At 37.4% G+C, this 16027-nt stretch overlaps 1 protein-coding gene across 1 annotated transcript in view; it reads right to left on the bottom strand.

The window, feature by feature from the left end:
* nalcn (sodium leak channel, non-selective) overlaps positions 1-16027 on the bottom strand; it is a 211259-nt gene that overhangs the window by 115948 nt on the left and 79284 nt on the right. Inside the window, exons 8-10 of the mRNA XM_007887033.2 lie at positions 14658-14800; positions 13191-13295; positions 7753-7839 (exon numbers count right to left, since the gene is read on the bottom strand). Coding sequence (XP_007885224.1) covers positions 7753-7839; positions 13191-13295; positions 14658-14800 — 335 coding nt within the window. The remainder of the gene's footprint in view (positions 1-7752; positions 7840-13190; positions 13296-14657; positions 14801-16027) is intronic.

Genomic DNA, 16027 nt, shown 5'->3' with positions numbered 1-16027 from the left:
AGAAACTCACTTGTTTTTGCGTAGTGTTTCAGCACTGCCCCGGTGTGTCAGTCTACACTATGAGCTCACGACAGTGGCTTTGACGCAGAGGTGAGAATGCTACCTATTGAGCCAGGCTGACACCTGTTGAATAACTACTGAAGAAATTCTAACTCAAAATGAAACAAATTCAAATTCATAACCATCTGTTACGTAGTAGCGGGTTTGTGGAGTGAAGTTGAAATATCAAATCAAAATGAATAATAGTATGGTGAATATATTCGCTTTTTGTAAAATATACAGTCAACTTACTTTACTGTATATTCTGTGAAGTGCTTTGAGATATCTTGAAGACCTGATTAGGCAATATATTAAATGCAATGATTATTACCATTATTATTACAATATGGGGAATGGGTTTGTATTTCGGAGATCTCAGTGATGAAAGTTAATACCATTTTATCAGCAAACTACATAAATCTAACGAAGATTTATTGAAAAGATTAAAGATTTGTTACACTTAGTTTTATTAGAAAGTAGTTAAACAGATAGGCTAATGAATGGCAGGAGAATACTACTTGTTTATTGAGCTACTTATGTGACTTAACTATTACTTGGTTGTCTATACAAATTGTAAAACATCCATTGCTTTGGAGCACGTAAGAGTTGTAATCTGTTTTTAAAACAATTCTGTTTTCTTTTTAAGTAGGCTTACACAGTGCATTTTCAGCCTCTGGATTATTAAGAGGTGTTTTTGCAGGTTTAATACAGGGAAATATTTCCCACTGTGTGCATGTGCAAAAATGCACTGTGGAGCTGGGATATGGCGCTATCGTTACATATCGTTGCCCCGCTTACATTGAAATTGAGGATACTTGGTCCATTCTGGGCTCTAATTGTAGGGCATCTACAACAAATGTCACATGCAAATAAATCAATTTTCTCATATTAATCATTATTTTTAAATCAGTAATCTGGTTGATGTTTAAATTAAACCTGGGAACTTCACTGTCATTTTGTGGCACCAATATTTCTAAAAATAGAAAACAATTTGAATTCAATTAACCCCCTGCTGAGGGACTTCAGTGAGGAATGATGTTTGTCAGATCTTGGTTTTGAAATGATGGAGATAAGAGTCTTGGGAGAGAGAAAATCCTATCGGGAGATTCCGAGAATGGGAAACAGCAGAAGGTTTAAAATTCTCTGCCTTGCTCTTCATACAAATGAACCATGAACAGAAAGGAAGTTTACACTGGCACTCAACAGCACAGGTGCCAATGTTGTAAAAGCTGTGCTAAAGGCTTGCTGGGTTAGGATAGGCAACAGAACTCATTTTTGCTTTTGTCAGTAGCTTTGGATTGCTCACAATATATGCACAATGTAAACATCAATAATATATCATGGGTGATTCACTGAAGAGTTCAGGACAACATAAAGGTGCTGTATTTAAGCTAGTCAAATACATTTGAATACAAGTTAAATTACATTTGTATGTTTGTATAGATTACTGTTGAGTACATATTTGAATGGCAGTTCCCAGTTTTGGACCCTTTTCCTTCAAAAGGATATTCGAGTATTGGACAACAATAAACTGCATTTCTAGCACCTTTTATGTTGAGAGGACGTCCCTACACACTGGACAGCCAAAGGTAGGTTTGCATCTGAAGGGTTGGATTCAAGAGGGATGGGGGCCAAGGGGGTTGGGGATGGGAAGATGACCGAAGGCACAGTCAAGGAAGAAGGTCTCGAGACAGACCTTGAAGGAGGCAAGGGAAGGGTAAGGTGAAGGGACTCTGGGATGGAGTTCCAGATGGTTGGGACAGAAAGGTTGAAGGCCCGACCACCAATGGTGGAGCTGACTGGGGGACATGCAGCAGGTCAGTGGCTGCCGAGTGCTGAAGGGGTGATTTGGTAAGGTTTTAGCATGTCTCAGAGGTAGGGAGGGACACGACCGTGAAGGGCTTTAAATGTGAGAACAAGGATCTTGAACTCGATCCTCTGAAGGATGTGGTGCCAGTGGAGCCAGGCAAGCGTGGGGGGGATCGGCAGGTGGGCCTTGGTCTTGTCACCGTTCAACTGGAGAAAGTTAGCTCTCATCCAAGAATTGATGTCTGACAGGCAATCCATCAGGATAGCAGTGATCCTGGAATCAAAAATGAAGGCAGAGAGATAGAGTTGGGTGTCATCTACATTCATGTGGATGTTAACCCCATGCCTGTGGATGCCATCACTGAGCAGGAGCATGTAAATTAAAGAGGACAGAGCCCTGAGGAACTCCGCACGTGCTGGTGCGGGGGCTGGAGAAGAAACCGTTGGCAGATACAAAGTGGACACAATGGGAAAGGTAATAGTGAAATCAGGCAAGGACAGAACCGTGAAGGTGGAGCTGGGAAAAGGACAGTGGAGAAGAATAGAAGGGTCGACAGTGTCGAAGGCAACGGAGAGATCAAGTAGGGTGAGGAGGCAGATAGAGCATGGTCACAGATGGACAGAATGTCATTTGTGACTTTGACTTTGTCTTTGTACTATGAGCAGCAGAAAACCAGATCGGAACAGTTCAGGCAGGCAGTAACAGAAGAGGAAAGAGCAAAGTTGGGGAGCAACTACTCATTCAAGAACCTTGGGAAAAAAAAGGTAAATTGGAAATGGGACAACAGTTGGGGAACAGAGATGGGTCAATTGAGGGATGGGGTGATGACAGTTTTTAAGGGGGTGAGAACTATGCCAGTGGACAGAGAGAGGTTGATGATGTCTGTGAATTGGGGGTAAGGAGGTGGAGCTGAGAGGTCAGGAGAAAGTAGGGATGGGATCAAGGGAGCAGTTGGTGGGCTTTGTTTGGAAATGATGGAGATGAGAGTTCAGATGACTCTAGTGCAGTAGAGAGGATATCTAGGGCTGCAGAGAGGATGTTTTTTTTTCCCAGGGGTGATAGGAGATAGAAGTGGGTTGGATAAGAGGGAGTGGGATGGAGGAGTTAAGGGAGATGAAGTAATAGTCCGAGATGGCTTTATTGGTGGTGGTGATATCTGAGACACACTATTTTTGTGACTAAATCACTTGGAAAACAAGAGATGCATTTCACGAATTAATCCCCAGTAAAATCACTAATTGATTCAGTCAATCAAAAAGCTGATTCAGATTTATTAAGTTGATACAGTGTAAACTATAATATCTAATTGAGTTATGACAGAAAGAGTAGTCACTTCCTATCGAACATCGTTTATTAACCTCTGTTATACTCAAAAGATGCTGAGTTATTCATTGGATTTTAGCATTTTCAAAACTGATCACCCCTAATAATGGTTTCAACTGTTCATATTTTTGCTCCATTCAAACTAATTAAATCTCAGAGTTTGGATTTAGGCTGATTACTACCGATGTACAAAGACTTCAATGCTCTAACCTGTAATGCCGTTTTTATACATTTAAAAGAGGCTTTGTCCAAAATTATCTTATTCTATGCTTTATCGAGTTGTGTAAATTAATTAGCTTGTGAATTGTTAGTGTACCCTTGATAGAACAGGTGAGAATACTGCCTTAAGGATACATGAGAGTTGTTGCTTGCCAAAATACAATGAACAGATGTTAGGGAAAATGCAAAATTGAAAGCAATTCAGGAATTTTTAATTTTTTGAAAGATATTTTGCTAAGTTGAATTAACTCGCAAAAAAACAATGTGAACTGACATGTCTACTTTATTTCCATCATCTTCACAAGAATAAATTAAAACAATTCATGATATTGTGTACAAATGCAACCTTAGGCTATTTTTCACATTCCAAAGCCATCCAATTTAATAGAATAAGGCAAGTGTCTAGAAAATGTTTTCTCAGATAATAGTAATATACATTTTATTCCAATTTTAACCTTTCTGATGAAGAGAAGTTTAAGCCGTCTCTGCATTCCTGTCAACCATATCTAATTAAAAATTTACAACAACTTTGTCAAAGGAAAATTCCACGCTCCAATGCTTTCATATGTTAGATCTTGAACCTGAAACTGCTCAATGTGGCATGAGTGAGAAATGTCCATAGCATTTCTTCCATCTGCAGCTCTCAGAATTTCATTCAGTATTACAGTCCAATATAAACAAGCAATTCAGACAAAAGATCTGAAACTGGCTCCAAAGGACATTTTAAAAAAAGGTCTTTAAAACAGAGCTCCGGTTGGCATTATTCAAACATTGTGACATTTTTGCCAAATTGTTCTCTTTCTCTGCTGAAGGCATTGACTCTTTCTGGGGTAAACTTCCACAGTCATTGGAAGCCCTCTAGGACCTCACTTTAGATAGTGAGTGTCCGGCATGCTAGTATTCCTGAGCCCTCTCTTATTCACACCCATGCTGCCCACTCACCTGCACATGCACGCGCACACACACACACTTGGTAGCAATGAGGAATGGAGAAGCATCCTGTTTCCTTTTTATCTTCTTAATTGTAAAAACAAGCTAAGATCAGGTAATTCAGCATAGTCCAGGAAATGAACTGATGTCCTTCTATTTGAGATTACACAAGGCAGTGCTTTTACCCACTACAATAACGATGGATCAAATAGAGTGCATGTGCAGGTGAGTGGGCAGCATGGGTGTGAATAAGAGAGGGCTCAGGAATACTAGCATGCCGGACACTCACTATCTAAAGTGAGGTCCTAGAGGGCTTCCAATGACTGTGGAAGTTTACCCCAGAAAGAGTCAATGCCTTCAGCAGAGAAAGAGAACAATAGAGTCTTTCAATGAGTGAATGGAATTAGAATTGATAAGACTATATTAAATGCAAGGATTATTATTATTATTTTCTGGAAAAATAAAATGGGCTGAATGGCCTTCTTCATTCAAACCTCTTTTATGAATGCGACATCTGGTGTGGGAGATGAAAACTATACTCTATTGTGATTAGCTCGTATGACTCAGGCAGAATCAAAGAGGAACATATACTGTTTATCTGGAGACTGCTTGATGTTGACAAGTTCCAAAATTAGAAAATTCCTCCAGCACTGATATCCTTCACATAAATGGACACAAACATAACAAATGAACAAACACATTTTCAAACACAATAGACTCTTGTTTCCCTGCCAAGATGTATTTTAAACAGAGATGAACTGAGTCCACTGCAGCTGTGTATTTCCACTCACATGCAGTCCAAGACCATATAATAAGCTTCTCACAGGAAAGTGACAGATGTGAAATACTCACTTTTGTGTTTATCATAACAGATATAGAGAAAAAAATCTTTTTTTTCAAAGTATTCTCTGAATTTATATTTTTGCAACTGAATAAAATAAGAGTGCCAGGTGATTGTCATATTATCATAGGAAAACATGAACAGAAGACTGTTCACCCACCTCTGCAAACTAAGGTTTTAATCGAGTACAAACTAATTGGATGAAAGTCTCTTAACAGTAAAGGTCTGATGTGAAATAGACCTGGAGTATCAACTAGTCTAGTATGAACCAGTAGATAATAGTTCCACAGCAGTAAACTTGTTTATAATTCAACATGAATTGGCAACATCATGCTGTTTCCCCCTACAAAGCTGTCACCAGTTAGTAAATGCCTGCATTAAACATATAATTCAACTCCAAATCCAGGTTTGGAATACCTAAACTGCCTCCAATCTAAATAATAATAATCCTTGCATTAGATATAGTGCTTTATCATGGCTTTGATACATCTCAAAGTGCTTCACGGAATATACTGTAAAATGGATTGGCTGCGTATTTTGTGGGCGAAACGCGGCAGCCAATTGCGCACAGCAGAAAACAGGAGAACCTCATAATGACACAGTCCGCTGGATCCAATAGGTCAGAAGTCGCAAATAAGTAAAGTCTGACTTGCAGGTCATCAAACTATCGCTGAAATCACTTCCTATGTAATGAAACTGAGTGCTATATGGCAGAAGTGCTGATGCCGTCACTTCCGTTGCAAACTCAGCTGTACTTCCAGTGCATAGCACACATCAGCGCAGGACGTGGTGTCTTGTGGGAGTTGAACATTTAATAGCATGTGAAGCCAGCTCATCAGCACCCAAAAATGATAAGAGTTCGGGTCCACATAGGCTTACCCTCCAAGCAAACTCGCATTCAACTGGGACCACCTTTGTTATGTTATTGTTTAGTGCATTACATTAATCCTAATATGCTGAATGTAACCCAGCATCACTCAGAAAAACAAGGTCTTTTGAAATGAAAAAATCAAATTGCTCCAGTAGGTAGTGCTCTTATAAATTGAAATTAAAACAATGTTTTGGAAAAGAAGTTGCCTTTTTCTGCATTCAAATGCACTGTGTTGACCTATTCTGAAGACTGCCTGATGAAAACAAACCACAAAAAAAACCAAAATATAAACCTAAAAATCCAAATAAATTATAATTGAATTTTTGAATAAGCTACAAAAAAATTACTTACTAATATAATTAACTCTTGCTTATTTCCAAATACAGAGCTAATGAAGTGAGTAATTACAGGTGCAGTTCCTCTTTACAGATTCTAGACATACAGACAATGCTATTTTGGGGGGTAAATTGCTTTTTATCACTAGCTTTTGAGAATCTACTATCCAAAGTTACGAAGTCCATTTAATTTAAAAAAAAGTAACTGCATAAATGAATAAGTGCATTACGAAAATAAATCACATAATAGCTGTGACAGAGATTTTATCTTTCATGTCAACTGAAACGTGTCCTAATAATGAGGATAATAATAATAATTATTGTAATAATGAGGATGGGTTATGCATTAACTGTAGAAAAATACGAAAGTTTAAAAAAAATTAGGCAAATACAATCAAATGCACTCCTGAATCTAATATTTGTTTTGCAAATGAGCCCAAACTGTATGTTAAGCTACATAACATTCATTGAATCAATTTTTAGAATTAGTCAGTCTATGTGTAAAAGGTTTAATGACAATGCATTCCCAACACTGTTATTTATGACCTTGAGAAGCATCGAGTACACCATTTCTGAACTGGAATGATGTTTCATGCCACGAAACACCTCGCTACAATGAGATGTTTCATTTCCAAATGAGAAGAGAAAATAAATACTGTATGACTCTCCCTGCAAGATGTGTGCCTCCTGGTCGCTTATTGTATTATATGGAGTCCTGTAGCTCAGTGGTTGGAGCACTCGCCTTGAAAGTGAGACACCTGGGTTCAATTCCAGGCAGGGAGAAACCTTGGGCAAGTTTCCTTACTCCACACGCCTAATAATAATCCCTCCAAAACAAAACCATAATAAATTGGTCATTTTCAATCCACGACTGTTTGTGGGCCACTGATGTGCGCAATTGGCTGCTGCGTTTCACCCACAGAATATACGGTCAATTCACTTTACAGTCTATTCTGTGAACACAACAACAAGAACAAGATTTCATTTATAGAGCGCCTTTCACGTCGGGAGGACGCTTTGAGACACTTTGAGACGTCAAGAAGATGTGAAAAGCACTATATCAAATGCATTATTATTGTGGAGAGACCATGCTCTGATATGCTATCAATGCAAGGTGTTGTTGGTGGTGATCAGTGCTGACAGCAAGAGAAATATTCAACACAGGTCTCCCCAATTCCCATTAGACTAATTTAAAACATGTTATTAATATCAATATAGGGTTCTTAGAACTGCAGCTTCCTTAACTCATTATCCTAAAATAATGAAGCAAACAATATTCATTAGCCTTACTGTACATGATATTACTTATAGATTTTACTATGTATCTAAATTTGGGAAGAAATAATGTATAACCAAGTTTATGAAATAGACGTAACTAACATACCTGCAAACATGTAGGTGCTCTGCCTTGAGGCTTGTTCACATCTACAGCAACTAACTGCCATCCACCACTGGCATCCTCATGGAACATCTATAGAGAAAATGTAACACATGTTAGTAAAATACCAACACTAGCTAACCAGAAATAGTGCAGAAATTCAAAGATATTTTCAACGTTGCTGTGAACTTCCCAGGATGGGTGAAATAATGAGTGGCTACAATTATTAGAGAACAAAATTATATTGTGTCCTAACAGGCATATAAGTGTGAAAAGCAAAATGTCACAATAGATACAGTCCATCTTTTAATAATAATCCTTGCATTTGATATAGCGCTTTTCACGTCGGGAGGACGTCCCAAAGCACTTCACAGAACACACTGTAAAGTGAATTGACTGTACATTTGTGGTCGAACACGGCAGCCAATTGTGCACAGCAATGTCCCACAAACAGTCTTAGATTGAAAATGACCAATTTATTATTGTTTTTGGTTTTGGAGGGATTATTATTAGGCGTGTGGAGTAAGGAAACTTGCCCAAGGTTTCGCCCTGCCTGGAATTGAACTTGGTGAAGAAAAGTAAAATTTGCACAATGATGGCAAAAATCACAAATGAGGTATGGATGAAAAAGACCCTTTGACCCATTTGATCTCATTCTTTAACCTACAAAATATACATTCAATTCACTTTACAATATATTCTGTGAAGCTCTTTGTAAATGCCTCGAAGACGTGATAAGGCGCAATATCAAATGCAAGGATTATTATTATTAACCTTCCAGAATACACTTCTCCCAAAGGGAGATGCATGAACTCCACTCATCAATTAGTTTCCTGAATAATTGCCAATTCCAGTTGAGGATCAGTTGAAAGGCTGGTTCTAATAAAGATGGTCTTATACCTGTTTTTCAAATTCCCAAAGTACTCTGAAACACTTGCAGATGACCTATTAAATGTCAGGTGCAGCTGACTGTCTCTCATGACAGAGAATTTTGCTAAAAAAAATTACCTACAGATAGGTACTTCTGATTGCAAGCATTATTATACCTCATCATTGGCATTATTAATATCTTCACAGCATTCTTTGGGAACTTACTTGCGTGAAAAGGAATGTACATAGCAAGTTAAAGTGCAGAGGTCAAATTTCAGCTCAGCCAAGACGCTTAATGGGGATGTGCTTAAAAAATGCTTAACATGTTGAATACTTAATTTTTTAAAGAATAACAAAACAAGACAATAATTAATGTTCCATTCCAAGAAAATGACAAAGGGTTACATTAAACTGTTTGATTCATTGGTAATGAAAGATAAAAAAGTTAAACTTAACAGATTTGCATACATCAGGATCTGATTATATAGTAAGAAGTATGTAACAAGCCATAACAAACAATTTGGTACTAATTTGGATACAATAGGGAAACAACAAAGATTTAATATCAGAATTAAAAATACTATTTTTTACTAATTACCTAATCCTCCAAATGAAATAGAACACAATATAATGTTTCAACATGTTCTTAAAATAACACTTTAATTCAGTGTAACATCATCTAACATTAATTCTTAGTTTGTTGGTATATTCCACATTCAATTTGTGAAAAATAGCACTTGCACAAGATTGCTGACCCAACATCAACACCTATATAGAGCACTCATGCCAACACTGCTTGAGAAATGAGCTTATTGTAGCTGTGCATCCAGATGGAACCGTACAGGTGTGCAGAATTTACATCAAAATTTCCCTGGGGTAAAGGAAACCCCTGCAAGTTCCTTGATGAATACTTACAGAACATATCACCCATACTGTTAGAACACTGCAGGGCAAACATCTGTTAAGACTCAAGCATGTGATCACAGAAGTACAAAATAAACATGTCCTCACTATGTTATTGGATGCACCAATGTAAATGTGTGGATCATAAAATAGAAAGAAATCCACTGAATTGATATCTATTGCTGCCCTTATCACATTAGAAAAAAATAAAGTAAACTAAGCCATGTTAGGTTCCAAGAAGGATTGGTCATCAAGCATCCTTTCAGACATTATTTTTGTGTTCTTGGGTGTTTTGCCAGTTTAGTCATGACAGTCTAGTAATGCCTACATAATCTCTCTTTTGGGACACAACATTTTTCCTCCTGCTCTGCTTCTGCATTTTCCCTTTGAAGATGATGCCTTGCAGTTTGTTCAAATACCTGTATCAAATACCTATGTCACTAAGCTACAGGATGTGGAGTCCTTAATGGTTAGAGCACTCGCCTCTCAAGCAAGAGGTCCTCGGTTTGATTCCTGGGAGGGCGAAACATTTGGCAAATTTCCTTACCCCACACACCTCTGTTTACCCAGCAGTAAGTAGGAACCTGGTTGTTAGTCAATTAGCGGATCGCTTTTCTGGGGGTAATAAATCCTTCAAAATAAAAAAATGATTTAGGTTACTCAATCCACGACTCTTTGTGGGACATTGTTGTGCGCAATTGACTGCCGTGTTTTGCCCAAAAAATATAAAGTCAATTCATTTTACAGTATATTCTGTGAAACACATTGAGACGTTTCAAAGATGTGATAAGGCGCTATATCAAATGCAAGGATTATTATTATTATACCTCTACCTATAGTTTGCTTGAGTGACAGCAGTGTTGGTGTATGGGTCCTCCCAGTACTGGGTTCAATTGGTGTATCCAATGCAGTGGTGCAAAATACTCTGCTGCTGTAAACTGATATCAGAAAATTTGACCTAAGATCAGAACTGTCCAAAGTAGCCTTAATGCCTAGATTGCCATTTATCAGATGTTTTAAATCAGCACATCAATTACCAATGGTGCAAAAATAATAATCCTTGTGAGATTTTAGAGAATTTTATTAACAGTAATAATGGATTAGATCTGCGGGTGGTGGTAGGACTGATTTTACAGTACTGTTCAGTAAAAGCTTTTAAGAGTAACCATCAATCACTTCTAAATAAATGTAGCCCTTTTCATCGGAGCTCCTCTATAATTTTTTAGTTTGCTTATACATCAACACTGATGTTAAAAATTTGGAACTCTGGAAATCACTGTAGTTACAACAACTTTTGATTTGCAACCAAAAATGTGCAATTCGCTACCAAATTAACTAAAAAGATCTCAAAGGCTGGCCAGTGCATTATTTTGCACCCTTTTATTGGACCTTTGGGCTTTTTCTCTCATGGGAAATGGCCCAAAACAACTTGCATTAATATAGCATCACTCATGTAGGCTAGCATCTCAGAGCACTAATTGAAATAAAAGTCAGCTACTAACTCTGAATCGTGAACACACATTAGGACTAAAGCTACATTTAAAGCATATTTTAATTTAAACATGTAAGGCCCATTACATTAGTTGAAAGCATTAAGTTAAAAAATAAGGGTAGCTAGCCTAAATTACCTTTATAGATTCACCCCAAATGCTTTTCATTTAATAATAATTAAATGGAAAACCTTACATCCTAATTTTTATGCATTTAATTCCAAAACCTTGTAGCAGTCTACACCAAAAAGGTTTAAAATTGCCGCCAATGTGGAAACAATTCCCTTTGGATTTCAGCTTACCTGCATTTATTTTTAAGGGAGATCAAAGAGTGAAGTTTAAGCTCTTTTGTGATGTATGTTTTAATAACGAGTAGCAGATGCTTTACTTCACAAAGTAATCCCTTTTTATTGAAAGCTTCAACCACCTATAGTGTGACCGTTAGTGCAGCAGCTTAAATTAAAATAATTAGGAATACATTTTCCAAGGTCACAACATCATAGCCATTTTTCAAAAATCGGATCCATAAAAACTGAGGTAATTTTTCTATAACTACTAATTTTGCACAATAATGAAATTCTTTATGTATATTAAAAATTATAGTTATTATCAAGTCAATTTTGCATATCACCAAAACACCAGCAAGCTAAATTGAATGCTATTTAAGTTACTTCTGATGCACACATTTTTCCATCTTGAAGAAAAAAATGTACCCTGAATATAAAATTGTCAATGGACTGAAAATCCATTATAATGAAGCAGAAACACAGGATGACAATAATGAAAGGTAATGTGCACGTATGAGGGATTTTGCAGAGTGCTGAAACAAATCACCGGAGTGATAAAAGCCCAATATCTAGATAGCTTCAAGCTAATTATTGCTGTAAAATGACTTTTTTAAAAAAATTAATGCGCTACTTCAGGGTACTGAATCACCAATGAGTGTTCCCCTGGAGAAAAGGATCACAGATTTTAGTTTGAGCAGTCGTGATCTCAGTTGCAACAGTGTGGCGATCATGTGGAAGCCATAGATCTCCCCATAGCAATAAATGGAAAGCTGAAGGAAAAGTTGGCACAAGATAATTTTTGTGGTTGGTTTAACAGCATTGGTAGAGAGTAATTCCCCAAAAGGGAATCCAACTGAGATGCCTTCCAGGAACGCCAAAGTAGACCTTATTGGAATAGAATTCCTCCAAGTCAATGTGACGTTCATCCTTTTTTTTAATTAAGGAATCTTATTAGAAATTGCTGCACGGTAGATCCTAATATTTTCAACAATCAAGCAGGTGTTAACTACTGCCAATAAATTTGTTTGAATGGCTTTTTACAGCTGATTGCATAATTCATTTGAGATATTTTCTGTATCACCCTTTGAGATGTGAGCAACTCAAAGTTTAAAGTGAACTTGTACTTTTAATTATACACAGAATAGAGAGTATATGGAAATAAACTACCTCGCGAGGATGCCAGTGGTAGATTGTGGCAGCAAATTCAAGAGGGAATTGGATAACTATCTGGCAAATAAATCATTCAGATATATGAAATAGATAGTGAATGTTTCTTTTTCTTTAACTTTGGGATAAGGACCACAATAATATTTCAGTCCTGTACTTTAATATTAAATGTAATTTTAAGGTGCTTTGAAGTTCGAGATTGAGAATCTATATAAGCTAGTCTGATTGGTTACACAGTTAATAGATTAGCATTGAAATAAATTCAAGTTTTGACAGATAATTGCATTAGTGCTTTCCCATGAGCTGAAGCAAACCATTGTGGGAGGGTATTCTTCTGGGCCACTAATTTGCATGGTGGCCAGACGTCACCTTCCTAGTTGCTCCCTGTGAGCCCCCGCTCCCTTTTCAGAACTCTGTTACCGGTCACCTAGCTATGCCAATACAATTGGGATCTCCTTAGTCAGTCTGATCACTAATGTCTCAAACCAGATCTGCTTTGGGTTGGCCTCCTTTAGCCTCTGACCTCTCCCACCAGGAGCAACCTCCAAAATACACGCTAGGCAATGACATACCAGTTACATTAATCCATTTTCCTATGTAAGAATAGTTTAGATAGAAGAGCAAAAACTTGCAGGTAGGATAACAGTAACAAAAAATGCGTCACAACTCTGAATCCTTACTTTATTTTTCCAACTCTGAACTGACTAAGAAATCAATATACATTTACCTGTGTGGTGGCAGTTGAGGTAGTGCTGCTTCTTGACCCCCACATCTGTTGAAACTGAACTCGTATTTCTGCAAAAGTCTCGATGATAACTGCAATGAATACATTCTAGAAATAAGGAAAGTCAGATCATACATAAGTCTTCTGACAAAAGTGAAATTGCTTAAATCAATACAATTTACATTCATATAAGCAATTTTCACTTTGGGAGGACATCTTAAAATGCTTAACACAGTGACTGGGCATCAGAGTTGCCTAACACAATAGAACCCTGTTATAATGTGGTATTAGCCATGCATTCATGCACACAGAGAGACAGCCTGCCAACACACAGGCGGTGACCCGATATTCCAGAAAAATTTAGCTTCCCACAGGCTGGCCAGCTGGCACATGGCATTTTATATTTTTTTGACATATTTTATATGTCGGTGACCACATGCAAATCGCACTATAAATCATGGTAAGAATAACATGCAGTTTTTTTTTGTCTCATCGCCTTTCTGCTACAAGAAACAGGCCTGCTACATATCTTTTCATTAGGACAATCCTTTAAGAATGAGAACAAGTTTAGGGAATTCAAGCTCTTCATCAAGAAACCCTGGGGTTCAAATAGCTGGATTTCAATTCCAGTCCTAATGTTGATTTGTGTTATAGTGTCAGGAATGGCAGGAATCCCAATCTGTGCTCAATCCAATATCTGTAAACTAAAGACTAAAGATGAACCTGCTAATAAGTCTCCTCAGCGTCTTTTCCAGCTGGGAGATTTGATATAGTAGCTCCACCTAGGACAAATGAATGTATACAAATAGGACCATTCAGCCATTAAGTCCTTCTACATTTCATGTACATCCAATTAGCTTATCATAGACCCTGCCTTATTTCTTCAATGACCTGAGCAAAAGTTCCGCAAAAATACATCTTCATTCCCAAAGGTAATAGAAGAAAAGTTCAGAATATTATCAATCTCCATATTTCCACTATTCACGATTCCACTATCCTGGTCTGCATTCCCCTTCTTTATATGAGCCTAATTTAATATTAACTAAGAAATATTTCTTCTCAACAAGGGCACACTCTCAACAATTCACCCCTCCCCAATTTCTGGGTACTTCGATTGAATCTTTAATTGAAAGTACTTCTGCTCCCCATTCCTCCTCAGAATAATAAAAAAAATCCTTGCATTTGGTCCTGTGCTTTTCATGCCGTGAGGACATTTCAAAGTGCTTCACTCCTGTAAAATTTTGTGAAGCACTTTGAGACATCCTCTTGACATGAAAGGTGCTATATCAAACGGAAGGATTATTATTACATTCACAGGATTTATTATGAAATGAAATGAGTGTATATTTCAGGCATACGTGATGATGTCCCACAAACTGTGATGATGTGAATGACTGAGGAGTAAGCCTTTTATCCAAAATAAAAAGATACAGTAAATAAAAATATCTGAATGAATAGAATGTAAAATACCTTAACAAGCCAGGCAAGGAAGAAAATTAAAGTTATAAAATAGAAGTAGGAGCGCCAACGGGGGAAACTGTCAATTGCTCGGTACATGAGGAACACCCAGCCTTCTTGTGAAGCAGCTTCATACACTGTGAAAATACTGGTGCCTGTTGGAAATAACACAAAACATACATTAATGTATTAAGAGCTTTGAAAAAAACAATCACTTTAAAAAAATTCAAGCCTTTCTTTTACCCACAGTATAGTACAATGCCAGCTTCATTATGTGTCACTTGTGGTGATTGTACACATTTAGATTTCCCTGACTCTGAGAGCAGTAATTCCTGACCAATTCATAATTTTGAGAAAAATATAAAAGAACAATTCTAGAAAGTAAGTGACCGAACCATATTCATAAACTAATACTGACAAGTTACTGTAACAACTGATTGCAATTAAATCAGCAAAAGGTACTTAAATGATTTACTACACATCACCTGTCCATTCCTTCTCAAGAACCATTGATATAATTCCTGACATTATCCTGTATTCCACCTGAGCATCATTTGCGGGTCACCACACATTGTCAATGGCCTGACCACACAAATGCAACTACTTCCAAACTGCATCAGTAATTCAACTGATGCTCTGTAATTTACAGCAAAGTGGAGCAAATAGATCTAGTGGTGGAATCACAATCAGCAATAGGATCTTTCTGCGCTGCAATTTCTATGATCCTAACTATAATCAGGCAGACCCTATAAAAGTGACATTGATATCTATTACTCTTATAGTCTAGTCACGACCTTATTAGATACCCATTTCCCTCCTCAATTTTAGCCCCAATTCACTACCAAACTTCTCTTTCACGATCACTATCTCCAGTCACTGGTATCTCACTGTCTCATTTATCTCACTGTCACCTACTCTCGGAGTTGCACGCGTGATCAATAACCAAGATTCTCAGCGCCACTGGAACTAAACTGTACTAAGAAAAGAGATGAAAGAAAAAAGAAACAATTGCTAGAATCTTACAATAAACAAAATATAATGAAAAGGAACAGAAAGAAGGCCAACCAGCACAGGAAGATAGATTTGAACTTTCATCCAACTGTTGTGCATTTGAGCACTTTTTATTTCAATTGAGAGAATACTATGAATGCTGAAATACTCAGTGCCTTTCTAGGTTTCTCAAATTAGATTGGATAACAATTGCCTAAAAGTTTACAAGAAGTCAGTATGAAACTGAGTTTGTCAGTTATGGTATATGGAGCTGCAGAGGCCGGGGGCTATTAGTCCAAAAGTTGCATGGATACAGTCCAGCTATTTCACATTCATGGCGTTTTACAAGCCACTCTGGCAGAAATGAAAAAAAACTTTGTAACAAGAAAGTT

This window comes from Callorhinchus milii, unplaced genomic scaffold, assembly GCF_018977255.1.
Source record: "Callorhinchus milii isolate IMCB2004 unplaced genomic scaffold, IMCB_Cmil_1.0 Scaffold4, whole genome shotgun sequence".
Taxonomy (NCBI): Eukaryota; Metazoa; Chordata; class Chondrichthyes; order Chimaeriformes; family Callorhinchidae; genus Callorhinchus; species Callorhinchus milii.
This window is presented reverse-complemented; position numbering and strand designations above follow the sequence as displayed.